Consider the following 18,050-nt stretch of genomic DNA (forward strand, 5'->3'; position numbering starts at 1 on the left):
TCTGCACCTAAATTAATTGTACTTCATTAAAAATCGGTCTCTTGTATTTCTTCCTTGACAGATGCCGATGATGAAGGATGGGAGACGGTCCAACGCAGCAAGCAGAACCGCTCCCGCCCCTCCTCGGCCAAGCACTCCTCAACGTCATCAAACAACAACAGCCGTCACCACCCCACCGGCAACAACTCCATGCAATCAAGCACAAACCGAGCCCCTGCCCCTCCCAGTTCTTACTCGGTTCAGACTAGTACCACGACGGTGTCCAACAAACCCCCACTGCCTGCCGAGTCTAAACCAAGGGAGAGAGCTGATAGTGAGAAAGAAAACAGACCAGACCATGTGAGACATCTTATCAAGTTTCTAACTGTCCATGTTATCTGTAGATATCTTGAAAATAGTATCTCCTGTACTATCAAAGAATGATTAAAGTATTATGTTTGAATCAGATTTTTTTTTTGGGGGGGAATGTTTTCATAGTCCCTAAAGAAATAAAGTTGTACGGGAGATGAACTGGTTGCAGACAAGCTAGGAATAGACCGTCTTAGAATAGACCAAGCAGAAAATAGACATATTGGTCATAGACAAAATGGCAATTTGCTCTTGAATGAGGCTTTTCAATACTTGGATTTCAGGTCGAACAGCGGAATACTGCCAGCGGTGGAGGATCTGTCAATCGACAGTTGATGCAGGAGACACAGAATGTTGCACCCGCCGTAAGGTCATTGGACATCAAGGAAGAGGATCCCTGCATCATCAGCGCCTCAACACGTAAGTTGACTATCTAGTGGGAACTATTTTCATAACTAATGATGACTAATTTGATGGGGGCTAGTGGTTGGGACTCGCGTTGTATTAATCTGAGGGACGTGGGTCTGATTCCAAGCCATGGCGTGTTTTCCTTCAGCAAGAAAATTATCCAAATTGCGCTGTACTCAACCTTGTTGAGGTGCATTGGTACCTGGTAAGAATTCATTCCTTGAAATGCAGAGCGTGTAATAGCTGCTCTGCTAAAGCCAGGGTAATTATGCTGCACTACTGTAGAGTGCTTAGAGACTTCTGATAAAGTGAGTGTTAAGCGCTATATAAGCAAGTATACAGTTTTGTTGATGAAATACTCTTTGGGAGACTTGTGAACTGTTCCTAAAAATTTCAAGTGTTAGTTGAATTGTATGTCCAATGTTTGGAATTACCTATGTTAGATGAACATGCTATGTGTACACAAAGCATTTCTAGCTCATCATTAGGAGGCGCAATACATGTAGCTCAGTCGGTATGATAGAGCAGGGGTTTTGGATTCTGGTGACCCAGGTTCATTTCCCACTTGGTATGCTAATGCCCTTTGGTAAGGTATTTATCCCCATTACCAGGTCTCAAGCATCTGTTCTGTGGTTGCTTGCTAAAAAGCATTCATGCAATCAGGTAAAAAAATCACCACCATTCATTCATTCATTCATTCACTCATTCATTCATTCATTCAATTTCATTCATTCTTCCTTCATTGATTGATCGCTCGATCGACCGATCCATCCATCCATCCATTCATACATACCAGCTGATGCTGAATACATACAGCATTTGTTGCTTCATGGCGGCTAAAAATTTGAAAAGTTGTATTTCTCCTTTCTTCCAGGTAAAGCAATAGATTCTTCCTCTGATGAAGAGCAAGGAGATGATGACAATGAAGAGGTATTAGCCACAAAACTTGATGATGTTGAGGTATGCTGTGTTCCTGACGTTTTTGTACTAATACTAACAACTAATAATAAATATACTGTACATACCAATTTAAAATCAATAGACTTTATGAAATATTTTGGACTTCCAAAGGTATTTTTCTCAGATGAAGTGTAGAAAAATATATGAATAAATATAAGAATTAAAGAATACACATATATTAGAGAATTTTAGGAAATCAGACCAAAAAAAGATAAGTGATAGAAAGGATAATTAAACATTTAGCTAGTGTCCATCATGATCATTAATCAAAGGAAATAAGTAGATATAAGTGTGGGTGAGAAGTACATTCTTTTAGTACACATTTTTGACTGTATCTTTTTAGGATATCCCATAGGGAAGAAACACCATTCTCTTGTTGATCAGGGATCAACAAGAAAGAAATGTAAACTATTGGGGAACTTCATTGCCTTATTTTCTCTGTGCTTTTACCTATAAATCAGAACAATTTTTTTTTGAACTAGAGGCAGATATTTACATGGAGGATAAGGGAAGCAATTTATGTTTCCTCCAAACAGGCTAGTATTTACTATATCTTTAAATGATTCAGCCAAAGGTTGGCTTCCTGTTTAATAATTCTCTTACCATATTTATGTTATGAATAATTCATATGGTATAGCAGGAGGTTAAGAAATGAAATAAATATTAAGAGTTACTGAATATGGTTAAAGAAAAAAAAATGTTGGCCAAGTTGTTTGTTTCAGGATATGCTGCAAGTTCAACCAGTGGTGGTATGTTATAGTAGATAATGTGTGACTAAAACATCTTTTGATAATACTTCACTATTTTTCGAGGAATTCGACGTGGATTTTGTGATCTTAGAACAAACTAACACAAAGTGAAGCTGAAAATATACAACTTATAGGGCATTCTAGAAGTGGAAATCCAAAACCTGTGCCTTACAAAATGATACGTACCAATAGGTTTATATCTTTGAGAAAGCTGATAAAAAGAACTGATAAGGACTTTTATGAGACATCCAACAATTCACATTCCTTTCCTTTCTTTGTAATAAACAACCTTGCTCGGTGACAATATCATGTTTGGAAAAAAAATCAAATAAATTGATTTCAATCTTGTATGGCATCAAATTTCAAGTTTCATTTAATTTACAAAAGTATTAACAATGAAGATTTTCATTAAAAAATGCACTGATTTGGTTAGAATTGTTTCCGGTGGTTTGGTTTTGTTTCCCTAGCACTATTAACATTTGAGTGCTGTTTGTGTTTGAACAAAATGCTAACAAACTGTCCAAAGTTCTTTGGGTTTTTTTCTGTTGGGCAAATTATAGCTAATTTCAGAATTTGTGTGTTTGATAATACATGCTCCACCAATGTTCGTTATCACGAGAGGGCTACTTTCCTTTGTGGGTTGACGACTTATCGGGAAAAAGCATGCAGTGCAAGTGAGATTTGAAAATTAAAGAAACATCTCACTGATCAATGAATTTCAAGTGCAGGGAAGAACAGGGATTAGTCAGCAAAACTACTAGTGAGATCCAGGGAAAAGTGGATACTTATACTTATTTTGAAGTCTGGTTTAACTGAGACCATGGTCTAAATCTGTACTAAAATTATGGGAAGCCAAATCCGTCCAAAGTTAGTAAACATTCATCGTACTATTCTTATGTTTACTGTGTTAACCGATTCTTTTATGTTGAATACAACTATCTTATTAATCTTTCTCAGGCAATTGAAAATGATTGAGAGTCAAATGAGCTGATACATTGAATCTCTGCTGTTACAGATTTATGTAACAATTGGCTTTCCATACTTAAACCACAACTTCAGACCAGAGTTCAAATCCAACCTGACTTCAGAATACGGGCCATGGTGGTTATAAACAACGTTTTAAATCACTTTGAAAGAGAAACAGAGTGATCAGTGCATGTGTATATTAAGTGCACTGATGGTTTCCCAATATCTCAGGATTATTGCAAAGGTTTGCTGATACAACAAGGGAGTAGCTTGCGAGTTGTGTGTTTGATAATATTGAATACAATTACTGTTTTATAAATTCCTTCCCATGCCATTAAAAATGAATGAGAGTCAAATGAGCTGATACATTGAATCTCTGCTGTTACGGATTTATGTAACAATTGGCTTTCCATACGTAAACCACAACTTCAGACCAGAGTTTAAATCCAACCTGACTTCAGAATACGGGCCATGGTGGTTATAAAAAATGTTTTAAATCACTTTGAAAGAGAAAGGCAGTGATTTATGCATGGTGTTTAAGTGCATTGTTGGTATTTTAATTTTCTCAGGATTGATGCAAAGGGGTGCTGTTACAACAAGGAGTAGCTTGCGTGTGTGAATTATCAAACAAACAAAACATAGAACATGATTTCTTTTTACTCCAGTCTTTTTTTAAATATTTTTTACTTGGTTGCTAGTATCCCTTTTCGCCAGTGGTTTTCTTTTCTATTCACTTTCTTAGTTATGCTGCAATCAAGCTTCTGTTGTTGCTGGATCATTGTATTTTTTGGGGGTGCATTTGAGTTTTGGATTTCATTGCATTTACTTTTTTGCAACTTTTTCATAAACAAATTAAAGAAAATACAATAAACCTGAAGAGTGTGTAGCAACACGTCTGACAAAAAAACATTGGAAAAGTTGTATTTGCTGTAGCATATTGATTAAACAAGGTTGCAGAGATGGTCTCTATTAGCTTTGCTTGACTCGGAGACAACTCTGGAAAGCAATTCAAAAAATGATATATCAACTTTCAAAATGTGTTTGAATATACATATCTTTGACTTTCTACTGAAGAATCAGACTTTTGAGCAAATATGTTAATTTATAAACGATTGTTTTCATGTGAAATCATTGTGGATTTGAATTGTACTAACTACAATTTATCTTTGTTTGAAAGCCACTTGCATTCACCTATTCAGTTGTGTTTTCATTTTTTGCACTTCAGAATCTAAAAGTCCATTTTGCCCCTTCTGATTTTTTTAATACATATTTCTTTGTCTGAGTATGTGTAGACTAATCTTAATGTTTCATGTTTTTCACAAAGAGTAAAGTTGTACTTAATGCTCTTTAATGTGCACTTTCATTGGTAGACTTCTTTGGATTTTTTTAAAATAACCATTGCTGGTGTTTATTTATTTCAATATAATATATTCACAGTTTTGACATTTGCCTTTATTTCTGTAGGGAAATAAATACACTGTTTCTGGACATTACATTTTCCTGTATTCAAAATAAAATATGAATCAATCTTTGACTCGTTATTATTCTTTAGAATCTATTTGCCTCCATTTCGTGAGGGGAAATAGACTGTTTCTGCATATTATATCTTCCAATATTCAAAACAAAATATGAATCAAATTTTGATTTTCTTTAGATTCCTATCCAGCAAAACTTTTATGTACCGGTATTGTATCAAATAAAACCCCATTCAAAATTATATCTTTATCATTTTTCTGTTCTGAAGAAATTGCAATTACAGATAATACTGTGATGGTGATACCATGTTTGTTAAAAAGTTGATTTTATTCTCATAATCATGACCATGATTCCGGACACAATTGCTCAGTGGTAGAGCACCTGCCTGATGAATGGGAGGTTGCGGGTTCAATCCCTGCTGAGTCATGCCAAAGAGTTATAAAAATGGGACCTTCTGTTTTCTTGGCAAGAGCTTGACAATTTATCATGGATTAGGGTAGTAATAAAATGTATCATACAGGCCTGCTGTAGTGGCTACCATGGTAATTAAAGATATATTATTATTTGTTTGTTTATATCATCTTCTACATCTTTATAATCGTTACTACCATTCTAAATTTCTTTGTCAACACGGTTCCTTTTATCCTCGTAACTTTCCTAGAACGGGAGCACCGATTTGGATGAGGAAGATACACTAACCAACGAGCTGGCGAAATGTCAGGAAGAGGCACTTGCTCGGGCAATTGCTGAGGAAGAGAGCCTTAATAAAGAGATTCAGGAGGAGGAACAGACTGAGATAGTGGTGGAAACTGATGATGCAGAGAGTGACCTTGGGGTAAGATGGTTGAACATTTCTCATTTCCATCTCTATTTAGAAACAATGTAGTGTCATCAAAGATATTGTTAAGTTGAGCAGATAATACATGTCTCAAGCAGAATTTCAGACATTTCGAGTCAGAAAAGTAACATATATCTTATCAAAGCAGTCATGCAAATGTAGATTTATCAATAGGGTTAATGAGAATAGAAATCATAATAATTATGATAAAGATATTGATTGAATTGATAATAACGTGATATCAGTAGGTATTGACTGAAATAATAAGGAATGAATAAGAACAACAAACCAATATATTACATACCAAATCTTTTGCTTTTTGAAAATTCATACAGACAACATGAAACCAGAATGACATTCAAATTTATTATATAAAACCTTCTCTTGTTCCTGAAAAATGATATTTATTTGTATTTTATACACTATATATTTCATGCAGGTTTTATTTTCACAAATTTCATGACCAAACAACCACATATTATTTTCCTCTCTCCTGATTCATTTTCATCTACCTAATGACATTGAATTGGTTATTTTCTTGTTATTTTGATTAGAACACATTAAGCTCATTGGAGTGTTCACAGCAAGCTGTTGATTGGGCCGAGATGGCACTGGATTTTGAGAAGCGAGAGAGCGAGGGCGCTTCGTGGAACGAGTTAGTGAATATCGCAGAGAACGTGGAATCGGCCAGGACGCCAGGATACGCTCTTCATATGCATGAGAAACTCTCCTCACCTTCAAGGAAAAGGTAATTTGAAAATGAAAATTACAAAACAAAATGAAATACACCAAAGAAATCAGACATATTTTGATTCTTCATAGAGTGGGAGAATATTTCAATCTCAAATTCATTTTTAAGATGTCTCACATTTCTTTGTTATTATTTTCCATGACTGTAGTATACTAAATGTTGGAAAACTACACTTGATTATGAATTGTATACTATTTTATTTCACTGATGAATGTAGGCAGGTGTATATTTGGTGAGCATATATATGTTTGTCTCTCCTGCATAGCAGATCAAGACGTGTACATAAAGTTTTTGAAATGTCCTCATATCATGAAACTTGGACATACATGTAGGGTAATCAAGTATCACTGATCATCTTGCTTAACCCTATCTAGGCCGGGGGGGGGCCTCGGAGGCCCCCCCCTCAACAAATTGTGTGATATTTTTGCCGCGCAAAATTTTTTGACTGCGCCGCTCGCTGACTTTTTACTTTCAAGTCTTGCGCAACTTTTGAGACCAATTTTGAGTCACCCGGGTACGTGGTTCCGAAATTACGCAACATTATGTAAGTGCATGTCAGACCAAAAATTGCTCAAAAACGTGATTTCGTGTACAAAGTCAATGCAAATTGTGTTTTCAACCAAAATTCATAAATGCATGATTATTTTTAGTTTTGCTGGTCTAAATGTAATTATTTTATGCTTTTTATGATCACAGAAGAGTCCCCAACAAATTTCATTGAAAAAACAATGAAAAACAAAAGGTCAAAAAACAAAGAAATACATAAGAAATTGCAAAAAACAATATAATACATAAGAAAATGATTTGATATTGCAATTTTTTTCATGTACACTTGCTAAGAACAGCACAAAGAGTTTCTATACCAAGAATTAGTACATTTGGAGCTTTATTTAGGGAGTTAGAGGAAAAAGTATGATTTCGCATACTAATTATGCATAAATTAGCATAATCACGTAATAGCAATTCGCATGAAATAAATTACTATACGATCTTGTAGATTATGTCCCAGGCAACCCGCGTGCCAATTTTTGGCGCGATCGCACGGTCAACGGCCGAGATCTTAGGGGGGGCCTGGGAGGCCCCCCCCCCCCCGGCCATATGAAGTCCCAAAATACCCCGGCCTAGATAGGGTTAAGTTTCAGATCACATGATCAAGGTTGAAGGTCATTTAGGGTCAATGATGTTAAGCGATGTTTGAGTTACAACATTTAAATATCAATCAAATGAAATGTCAACAAAAAATCAGCAATGCATCTTGTGGACATACATGTTCTACACTAAGTGTAAGAATTGTGTAATTGCTATCCCAGTGGAAAAGTATATTTTTCTATGTTGGAAATGAATTATCAAAAGTTAATAATAATAATAGTGTATATTTGTAGAGCGCACACACTGTCAGTAGACGTTCATGGCGCTAGCCGAGCAACAGTTCTCTTTTACAATGTAAAAATTATATTTTATAGAAATTTATATAAATACTACACAAGAACCATGAACAAGTACGATGAAAGTATAATAATAATAATTTCACATCTGGTTCATTCACCCCAACCCATCCATCAGCCCATCATCATGCGGAACCTAGTGCCCTCTAGCTGCCCCGTTCACTGACAATTTAAGGGGTAAATCTAGTCAGTACATAACTCACAGGAGCTCTAGCAATCTGAGGACAGCGGGTCCCACATGAACTGCCAGCGAACGGGAAGGGATGAATCATCTTTTTTTTTTAATCATAAATGGAACACAACAAAATACAATACAATATATATTTCAAATAAATTACAATTACAAGTTGATGGAGATGTTATTTGCATTATTGAGTGAAGATTTGGCAAGACAACCTTATGATTGCAGCCTTCAGCATAGATTGAGCCTCCATGTAAATTGTTTCCCATGCCTAGGACGAGAGAAGAATCCCAGAAGCGTCACGAGGAAAGACAGAGCAGAGCCCAGAGCAAACGGGAACAGCTTGCAGAAGCCAAGTCTAACAGACTTACATTACTGCATGAAAAGGTGAAGCATATTTCAAAATCAAGTTACGATCACTGCTATCAAATGCAGTACACTATTCTATTAATTGTGCCTTTTTTCTGTTAAAATATTGGTATAAATGGAAAAGGGTTTTTTGAACCAGGCTGAATTACACATATCATTGTTTTTTTTGCTGGGTATAGTGTGTTGTTACAAAAATGTCCTTTGTGCATGTTTGATTTACAGCTCTGTATGTGCTGTTCTCATCATCTAGTGAAGTCTATGATAGATCATGCTCTATTCATTTGATTATTATATGATTATGAGGAGAACGATGATGAAGAGGATGACAACAATTACCCAAATACTAATGATAATAGTGAAAAATAATGATATGCAACATTTCTATATGTATTGCACTAAATATGGGATAGATATTTATCGAACATGTCAACTTAAAGAGAAATTCCAGTAGTTGCAGTAAACACTGATTTCATGAGAAAGTCTGTTAAACAAGGCTTAATTGTCAGTATATCATCGAGGATCTAGATCTGGTACAGTTAGATTAACTGAACTTTGTGAATCTTGAAATCTACGCTGAAAAATGTTCACACCGAAAATTCCCAACACAGATAAGCGCACGTGGGACAATGTATAATTGTTGCTTAGAGCTGCTTATTTGCTGATTTCTCAGCAATTACACAATTTCTTCCAGAATCCTTCGGCACATGCGTTTTATTTATACAAACAGACACTTTGGTGGTCTTTCATTGGATTCTGTATGAACTCATTTTGATATCGTTACCAAAACTAGCATTTACCTTTAACATTCTTCACAATCCAGCATACCCTGGCTCAGCTAAGCAATTACGCGTAATGATAGTGCTTATTACATTTAAAGAACTGCTACCAGTACCTATATATATTTCTGTGAAATTGACAACATTGAACTCCAACACTCAATAACAGTAGTAGTAGTAATTAGCATAATTGGATGAGCCTGTGCATATGAATGTTATAAAACAGAAATATATATGCAAATGCTGTAGATTATCATCATCATTTATATACCTGGGTAGAGAGCGGCAAATGTAGTTATAATGTTTGCTCACCATTGTCGTGCACAGGTTGAAGAGGTGGTGGAATGGAAAGACGAATTGATAAAGCAGAAGAAGAAACTCCTGGAAGAGAAGCAGAAGAGAGCCGAAGAGAAGAGACTGATGCAGCTACAAGCTGTCATCAGGAAGGCTCAGGATGAAGAAGCAAAGGTAAGCTGCAGACTAGATCAATTGACTTAAGAAGGGGTTGTGATTGATTGATAATGATGAAGAGGATGACATCGATAACAACAATAATGATATGGGATAGATAGAGTTGTGCTCAAAAGGTAGTGAACCACACCACAAATATTATGCGATCCTAGAGAAACAAACTTTATTGAATGCAATATTTTATTACCTGACTTCACAATTTAAAATCTATAGTATGGTATGGTATTTATTAAATCATGCATCGCAGTACAAAGACTGAATTGCACATGGATTTACAATATTAAAAATGTACGGTCTCAAAACAGTGGAATTATTTACATAATTAAAAAGTACACATATATCAAAGACTGAATGCAATAAATAACATACTACTGCGCATTAAACCGTACATATTATTTACGATAAAAGAGTAATGTAAAACACACCCATAATTAAAACAAAGAAGAGGAAGTAGAAGAAGAAGGCGAAGAGAATAAAAGAAGAAGAAGAAGAGGAAGAAAAGAAGAAAATGGAGGAGAAAGAGCTCCAAAACATGGTAGAACTTGAATCCTTTAAATACTAGGTACAAGGTGTATGTTTTTTTGCTTATGGGGTTAACTTTTGAGCACCACTGTATGGTCATGAAAGTAGTAAGTGCATGTGTACATCCAATATAGGAAGCATGTGATCCGATATATCACCTTCGTGGGGTCAAATGTTAAAAAAGCTTGCTTCTTAATGGAATTTTATGACTCATGGTTTGTTGCTTCCTTTGTGTTAGGCCAATGAGATAGCGTTCATCAATTCATTGGAGGCGCAGAACAAGAAGCATGACATCATGGCAAGGCATCAAGGTCATGAGGCTCGTTACCATGACATCCTAGAGGAGAGACAGAGGAAGAACGAAGAGAAGGCAGCTAAAGAGGAAGCCGTGCAGGTAAGATGCTTACAGGATTTTCTTTCTTTTATTATTATTATTTTTTGAATTCATTTATTTTTTTAATTGTGAATAAAAAATTCAAATATTTTCATTTGTGATAGATATAAAAAATAGTTCAGAATTAACGGGGGGATTCAAATATACAAGCATAGTAGAATGAGGTTAACAGAGGTGCAAACTAGTACTGATTTTCAGTATTTAGTACTGAACAATGAGAAGAATACTGATGGTTTAATGCATAATACTGGGGAGCGTTTCATGAAAGGACTTGTCGGACGTTTTATCCGACAGTTACCATAGGAACAGTGCCTTTCAGCCCTTCAAAATCATGGAAAGATGTCAGATCTGACAACTTGTCGGATGAAAATATTGATGAAACGCTCCCCAGATTTCCAAGTTTCAGTTTCATGTGTTCTATGGTATTTCTTTGGAAATACTGATTTCCTCACCAAAATACTGATTTTCTACTTTTAAAATACTAAAACGCTCTTGTATACGGCAAAGATAGCACCTGTAGAAAGCTTCAAAAGGTTGTAAATGACAGGTGCACATTAAGAAGGAAAAATAAGATATATTTACATAATGATAAAGGATGCATGAATCTGAATTCAACATTTTCTTCTGCCAAGATTGAATGATGCCTTTATGTTTGTAATTTCATGTGAACATACATATAAAGGCAGCAGCACCACAATTTCCAGGAAGTTAGGATGCAACGTGGTGCAATGTAAACAGTAGGAGCAATCCTGAGACCAAACAGTTCCTTTCAGAACTCTTACCAAAAGATATGAAAAAAAAGACTGACACAAGAGACTTTATTCTTTTCCATTCACAAAACACAACATAACTGAATAATAATAATAATAATGGGTATTTAGAGGCGCTAAAAACAAAAGTACCATAGCGCGTACAAAAGTAGGAAACATTTAATGTTTGCAATGATTACTATACAATATTCAAGATAAAAAGGAAAATATTAATTATTGAGGAAAAAGGTATGTCTTAAGGGATGATTTGAAGCCAAGAACACTGGAAACATTTCTTATTGAAAGAGGGATAGCATTCCAAGTCTTGGCAGCTGCTACAGCAAACCGTTTTTCGGCAGAGGAGAGTTTTGACAAGGGAATGCAAAGTCTGCATGTGTCAGTGATTGAACGAAGATTACGAGAGGGTGTGTATAATTTGATGGTATCATTAAGATATTCAGGTGCTAATTGATTTAGAGTTTTGTATACATATAAACAGACTTTAAACTGAATGCGTTGGAATAGAGGTAACCAGTGGAGTTCCTTAAGTAGGGGTGTAGTATGAGTTCGGGATCCAAAGCCAAAAATTAAACGAGCAGCACGATTCTGTATAACCTCAAGTTTTCTTCTATCTCTAGCTGACAAAACAGTATATAAACTATTACAGTAATCTAACCGAGAAAGGATAAGTGCTCGCACAGCATGGTGACATGTCTTAAGATCAATGAATCTACGAATCCTCCACAAATTGCTGAGATGATAATTACAATTACGGACAACCTGATTTACTTGAGCAGACAGTGTGAACATGTTATCAATGCATACTCCAAGAACAGTAGTTTTAGTGGAGATGGGGATGCATTGACCATTAACATTAAGCTGGATATGTGATATTGATTGCAGATGGCGGGCAGAAGAACATAGAGTTATGAATTCAGTTTTGCTATTATTCAGCTGGAGATAATTAGATGACATCCACCTACTAATTTCTGAAATACAAAGAGAGGTTTTCGAAAGTGTTTCATTTATATTTTCAAAAGAGCGCGGGTAAAAGGAACAATACAGTTGTATATCATCTGTCTGTAGACCATGTTTATTAATAATGTCAGAGATGGGAGTGATATACAAACTAAACAGAATCGGCCCAAGAACTGACCGTTGGGGTACCCCAAACTCAGTGACCCACGGGTCAGACAACTCCCCGGCTATGCTTACCCTAGATGACCAACCAGTCAGGTAAGACTTAAACCATTTAAGAGCTAGACCAGATATGTGAAATCGAGATTTTAAGCAATTCAGTAGTATGGTATGATCCACAGTGTCAAAAGCTGCATTTAGGTCCAATGAGACTAAGAAAACACACTTATGCTGATCGAAAAATGATCGAAAAAACGTCATTCTGCAATTTCAAAAGGGCTGTCTCAGTGCTGAAATAGGATCTATATGCTGACTGCATTGGATCGTATAAGCCATTATCATTTACGTGTTCTGTTAGTTGAATTGATACTACCTTTTCTATCACTTTAGCACAATGTGAAATATTACTAACAGGCCTGTAATTACATAATGTGTCTTTATTCAGATTGTTTCTCTTGATAATTGGTGTAACTATAGCCTGATGAACACCATCTGGAAATGTACCCGATGATAATTAGCTGTTTACAATAGAGGTCAGAGTAGGAATATTGCAATTGACAATACATAGTCAAATATCACACAAAGTACAAATCCAATCATTAAAATATATTATAATTAGAATATATATACAGGTATATGATCAATAGGAACTGAGGCGAACAAAAGTGACATTGGCTAATAAGTAAATAGAATGGATGGGCTTGTCAAGGAAAATAACGATGATAATAACAATAATATGGGATTTGTGTAGGGCACGTATCCACCTTGCTAGGTGCTCAAGGCGCTCCTATATTACCCCAGCTAAGCTAGTCTACCGATTGCGGTGCGCACAGCTTTTTGAGGAAAAGCCATTCTTGTATTGGAGGCGAGCCCCTGGGACTTATTTTTGCACCTTTTCCTACTGTTACAGGAGAGAAGAAAGGCACTGGAAGATGAGAGGATAGCTCGGTTGGAGGCGATGAAGAAGTATCGACGTGAGCAGGAGGAGAAGATGAATGCATTGAAGGAGCAGAGAGAACTAGCCAGGGAGAATGCGCTCAAGGAAAAGGCAAAGTAAGTTATTCCCTATTCAATACTTTTTTAGTAGGTGGAGGGGAAAAATTACACAGGTGCTTGGGGCTATTTTCCTCCCAAAATACTTGAAAAGACCCCTGGAAAAAAAAGAGAGCCTCTAAAATTATTTATTCACTGCAATGTTAAAGCTTATCTGATGTTTCAGTTGTTGTCATTAAGTTGTGAAAAGGTTCTGAAAATACAATTTTTTGCCTGAGTAGGTGTATCTAATTGTATATCAATGGCAAATCTCATCATGATAAGGGTGTTCCCAATGGTTGATACATTATTTGCTTTTTAATTGATCAAGAATAGTCTAAGAACAATAAAATTGAAACTTTGGTGATTTTCAATGGAATCAATGCATTTGGTTGATTATTTTGTTGTACGATCATATTTGTTGTCTTTAGGTTATGGAAAGGTTGTGAAAAATATTATTTTTTTGCCTGAGTAGGTCTAAAATTCAACCCAACGTTAACCCCATTCACAACTAGTCTGCAGGCACAGACCCTGATTGAAACTTTCATCAATAAGTGGGTCTCCACACAAAGACTAGCACAGAGCGAGAGAGCCTTCAGTACACAAGGCATTATAGGCTGTATATTCGGATCCTTAATTCGATTTAAGGGTTTGTGCAGTAGACTAATTCGTAGCTGGGGCACTGTAGAGATGCCCCAAAATAGGATGAAATTATTCCAGTTTTTTAGTAATTGCTTGGAAGCAATAATTTTTTTTTCAGCTTTAGGTACCCCGTATTACAGGTAATTTTATTCTTTCCCTCAGTTTCATTTCAATCTGGATATACATGTAGAGCCACCTGTCTGGTAATGTTGTTCATGCCACCACTACACAAGCTTTTAAAAAGAGTATAGACCCACTAATCTTTACTATACTTGTATCTTGCAGGGAGCGAGAGCAGCGCCTGTCGGCACTCACAGCTGCTCAAAGTGCCAAAGAAGAGGAGATTCAGAAGAAAATACAACAAAAGGTAAATGGCGAAGGATTTCAAATTTATTCTGTTATGCCCCTTTCACAAATAATGGTGCAACTTCTTACAACCATTGCGATTGTGTGTAACATATATTGTGACCAATGATTGCAAACGATTGCACGAGCGATTGTAAAAGCCCCCATAGTGATCCTCTAAACATTGCAAGATACAATGACAAATACCGTGGTATTGAAATGTTTACTCAATATTTCCGTCTATCTGCTGATGTAGTCGCAATTACAATACTGTTGCATTAACAAAGTCATGCGCTTATCTATTGTTATTGATCCTTAAGGTGGAGCTGATGAGAAGAGTAAAAAAGGAAAAAGGTTGACGTATCACAAAATCATGAGCCATGTCTATTGTTGAACATGAAGGTGTTGCTAATGAGACAAATTCTTTTAAAAAGTTGATGCGTCACACAGCCATGAGTTGTGTCTATTATTGAGCATGAGGGTATAATGTAGGTGACCCTTCCCCCTGCCCCCTTAAAAAGGAAAGAAGATTAATCCCATGTTCTGAAAATTTTATCAAGTTTTATTATTTCATATCAATTTTTTGTTTTCCGTGACCAGCATGATGAGAGCCAGAAGCGTCACAGTCAGCAGATTGAACAGAAGAGAGAGAGGGCCATTGAACTGAGTACCCTAAGGCATTACCGTACCAGCGACTCCGCCCCAAAACAGAAACCCTATGAAAAGAAGAAGATGTGCAACTTGTGCAATGTATTGGTATGTACTCGGTCTTAATAATGATAATAATGATATGCAACATTTACAGTATGTACCACATGATAGAAAAGTTTCTAAGCACTGCATAGAAATACACCACAATGGCCAACAATTTCTCTGAAAATAACAAGTTCTCCATATATTTATGGTTGTAGCATATCACAGTCTCATTGCCTATAAGTTTGGTCAGCAAAGTTAAGCACTATGTATTTTTCCAATTGTGTATTTCTAATGAGAAATTGAAATAGATTTAAAGATTGAATGAATGGATGGGTGGATGGATAGATGGATGGATGGATGAATGAATGAATGTGTGGATGAATAAATAAATAAATAAATGAGCGAACGAATGAATGAATGAACAAACAAACAAATAAGTATATAAATGAGTCAGTGAATGAATGAAAGGTCAATATATTCATTCTAATCTCAAGGCAATAGAACAAGTAGATGAATATATATTTTTCAAATTTGTATATATTCCAACAGATCCCATCAGAGGTGTACCTCATGAGCCATCTTAGAGGAAAGAAACACAGAGAGAAAGTAGCAGAAAAACACAAAGCAGCTAGCATCAGTGAAGAAGAATTGGTAAGACTGATGTGTTTCATTTACCGGTTCATAAACTTATGTGTATGCATGATATTACACATGACAGGGAGTATAGCATGCCAAATTGAATGGAAAATAAAAATCTACAGCTGCATATTTCCACTGTGGCTGAGGCAAATGAAGATGATTGAGAATCTCTTTTGACTTGCCATACTCCGGCTGAGTTATATGAAAAAAAAATAAGAATACACCAATCTTTGAAACAAGTACATGTACGTCAGAAGAAGAAATGATTCCTGACAGTTCCGTTTTTGAGCACTAGTCCATATCTTGTTGAATTTTTTAAAAATATAGCCACTACAATACTAACAAGTTTTCACACCGCCATGCAGTACAAATTCAAGAACACGTTGAATGTATTTAGAATGCCGGTCAAATGACAATGAACAGCTGGGAGGTCTTTGTCGATAATTGTTGATCCGGAACAGCACTTCGTCCTAAGTTTGGGATTGCAAATATGCTGTTTGTCAAGAGTCGAGAACCAAACTGCAATCTTGATTCACCAATTTTCAACAAAGAGTCCTTGGTCGCTCATTGTCATGAAAGGCAATTTGACATTTCTATGTTCTTGAAAGTGTTCCGTATCATGTGGCAAAAACTCTGTAATGTTCCATTTTAAGACACACAATGGGTTGATAGTTTTCTATATATTTATTTCATTGATTTAGATTCATTTATCTGTCAATCTATTAGTTAATTTAGTTAATTGTGTGGGCGCGTCGTGGTCTAGTGGTTCTGACTCTCACCTTTCAAACAGGGTCATGGGTTCGAATCCTAGCCGTGGCGTGTTTTCCTTCAGCAAGAAATTTATCCACACTGTGCTGCGCTCAACCCAGGTGAGGTAAATGGGTACCGGTAGCAGGAAATAATTCCTCCAAAAGCTGTGTGCACCTGAATCGGTAGCCTAGCTTAGCCGGATAATAATAATAGCAACGCCCGCAGGGAGAAGAGTTTTCGGAACTGTAGTGGCTACCCTGGATAAATATGCCATTATTATTATTATCATCTATTCATTTATCCATCCACCCACCGACCCAACCAGTCATTCAGCTTGATATATTCTATGTATTAATTTGTAGGAAAATTACTCAGTGAAACTCGTGGTGGAGGCTCCTGGGGACCAGTCCCACCCTGAGATCGTAGCTGAGAGGGAGAGACAGAAAGCTAGTAGGAAGAGGGCCAGGAAACTGAGACAAAGAATGGCTAGCAAAGGCAAGGAGTATGAGAACAATCTGCCATCAAAGACACAAGGACAGGATTCACATCACAAAGCAAAGTAAGTTACTGTAATTAGTATCATTGTGAATGGGTGCGTTAAAGTCTGATATTTTAACCCTCCATGTACAAGGAAAGGACATATTGAAATTTCATTGCATGTAATCTGCAAACTTGGAGGATAGTTAATCACACCAAATTCATTCAAATTATTTTCAATTATTTAATTATGCTTATTTATTCGTAAAATCATTATTCAGATGTAAATCCTTAAGTTATATAACTCTGAATTGCTAAACTTTGATCTGAACTCACTGTTTAGGATATTTATCAAATGTATATTTAACATGGCATTATAAAAAAATGTTCTCTTTTTATTGTTTTTAATATTTAAAATGTACTTCTTTGTTTTTGCATATGATTTGTGCATGAAATCACATTGTTTTTTAGCAATTTGGGGTCACTTACAAAAATGTTGCATAATTTCTTCCATCAGGCTACAGAAGCTTCTCAAGGACCTGAACAAGTACCTTCAAGCTCAGGACTCATCAGGTCCGTGGGAACAGAGCAAGGTCTCTGCCATGGAAAGGGCACTAGGAGAGGTGAATCGCATCCTAGATAAAAAGGTACAGGTCGTATCCTATTCTACGGAAGCTTTGAAGTGCCATCAACTTTTTTAGGTGGCGGGACATGTTATTTCGCAATGTTGACTTGTGAAAAGTTGTATGCCAACATGGCAAGACGCGTTATCTAGCCAAGTTGACATGTAAAAAGTGATTGGCAAGATTTAATTCTATAACCACAGCATGCACGGCTTGCACGCACTACATCTACACTGTTGGAAGTGATCCATTTACTTCTAATCTGCCAATGTATCTCACCATGTTAACATACTATTTTTCATAAGT

The 18,050-nt window shown here is 36.1% G+C and overlaps 1 protein-coding gene across 1 annotated transcript in view; it reads left to right on the forward strand.

Moving 5' to 3' along the window:
* The window catches only part of LOC121415132 (S phase cyclin A-associated protein in the endoplasmic reticulum-like), a 64,956-nt gene that overhangs the window by 35,815 nt on the left and 11,091 nt on the right, over positions 1 to 18,050 (forward strand). Inside the window, exons 9-22 of the mRNA XM_041608255.1 lie at positions 62 to 339; positions 633 to 768; positions 1,631 to 1,716; positions 5,569 to 5,742; positions 6,300 to 6,493; positions 8,398 to 8,509; positions 9,595 to 9,735; positions 10,499 to 10,654; positions 13,451 to 13,593; positions 14,500 to 14,581; positions 15,160 to 15,315; positions 15,805 to 15,906; positions 17,007 to 17,203; positions 17,639 to 17,768. Coding sequence (XP_041464189.1) covers positions 62 to 339; positions 633 to 768; positions 1,631 to 1,716; positions 5,569 to 5,742; positions 6,300 to 6,493; positions 8,398 to 8,509; positions 9,595 to 9,735; positions 10,499 to 10,654; positions 13,451 to 13,593; positions 14,500 to 14,581; positions 15,160 to 15,315; positions 15,805 to 15,906; positions 17,007 to 17,203; positions 17,639 to 17,768 — 2,087 coding nt within the window. The remainder of the gene's footprint in view (positions 1 to 61; positions 340 to 632; positions 769 to 1,630; positions 1,717 to 5,568; positions 5,743 to 6,299; positions 6,494 to 8,397; positions 8,510 to 9,594; positions 9,736 to 10,498; positions 10,655 to 13,450; positions 13,594 to 14,499; positions 14,582 to 15,159; positions 15,316 to 15,804; positions 15,907 to 17,006; positions 17,204 to 17,638; positions 17,769 to 18,050) is intronic.

This window comes from Lytechinus variegatus, chromosome 5, assembly GCF_018143015.1.
Source record: "Lytechinus variegatus isolate NC3 chromosome 5, Lvar_3.0, whole genome shotgun sequence".
NCBI lineage: Eukaryota > Metazoa > Echinodermata > Echinoidea > Temnopleuroida > Toxopneustidae > Lytechinus > Lytechinus variegatus.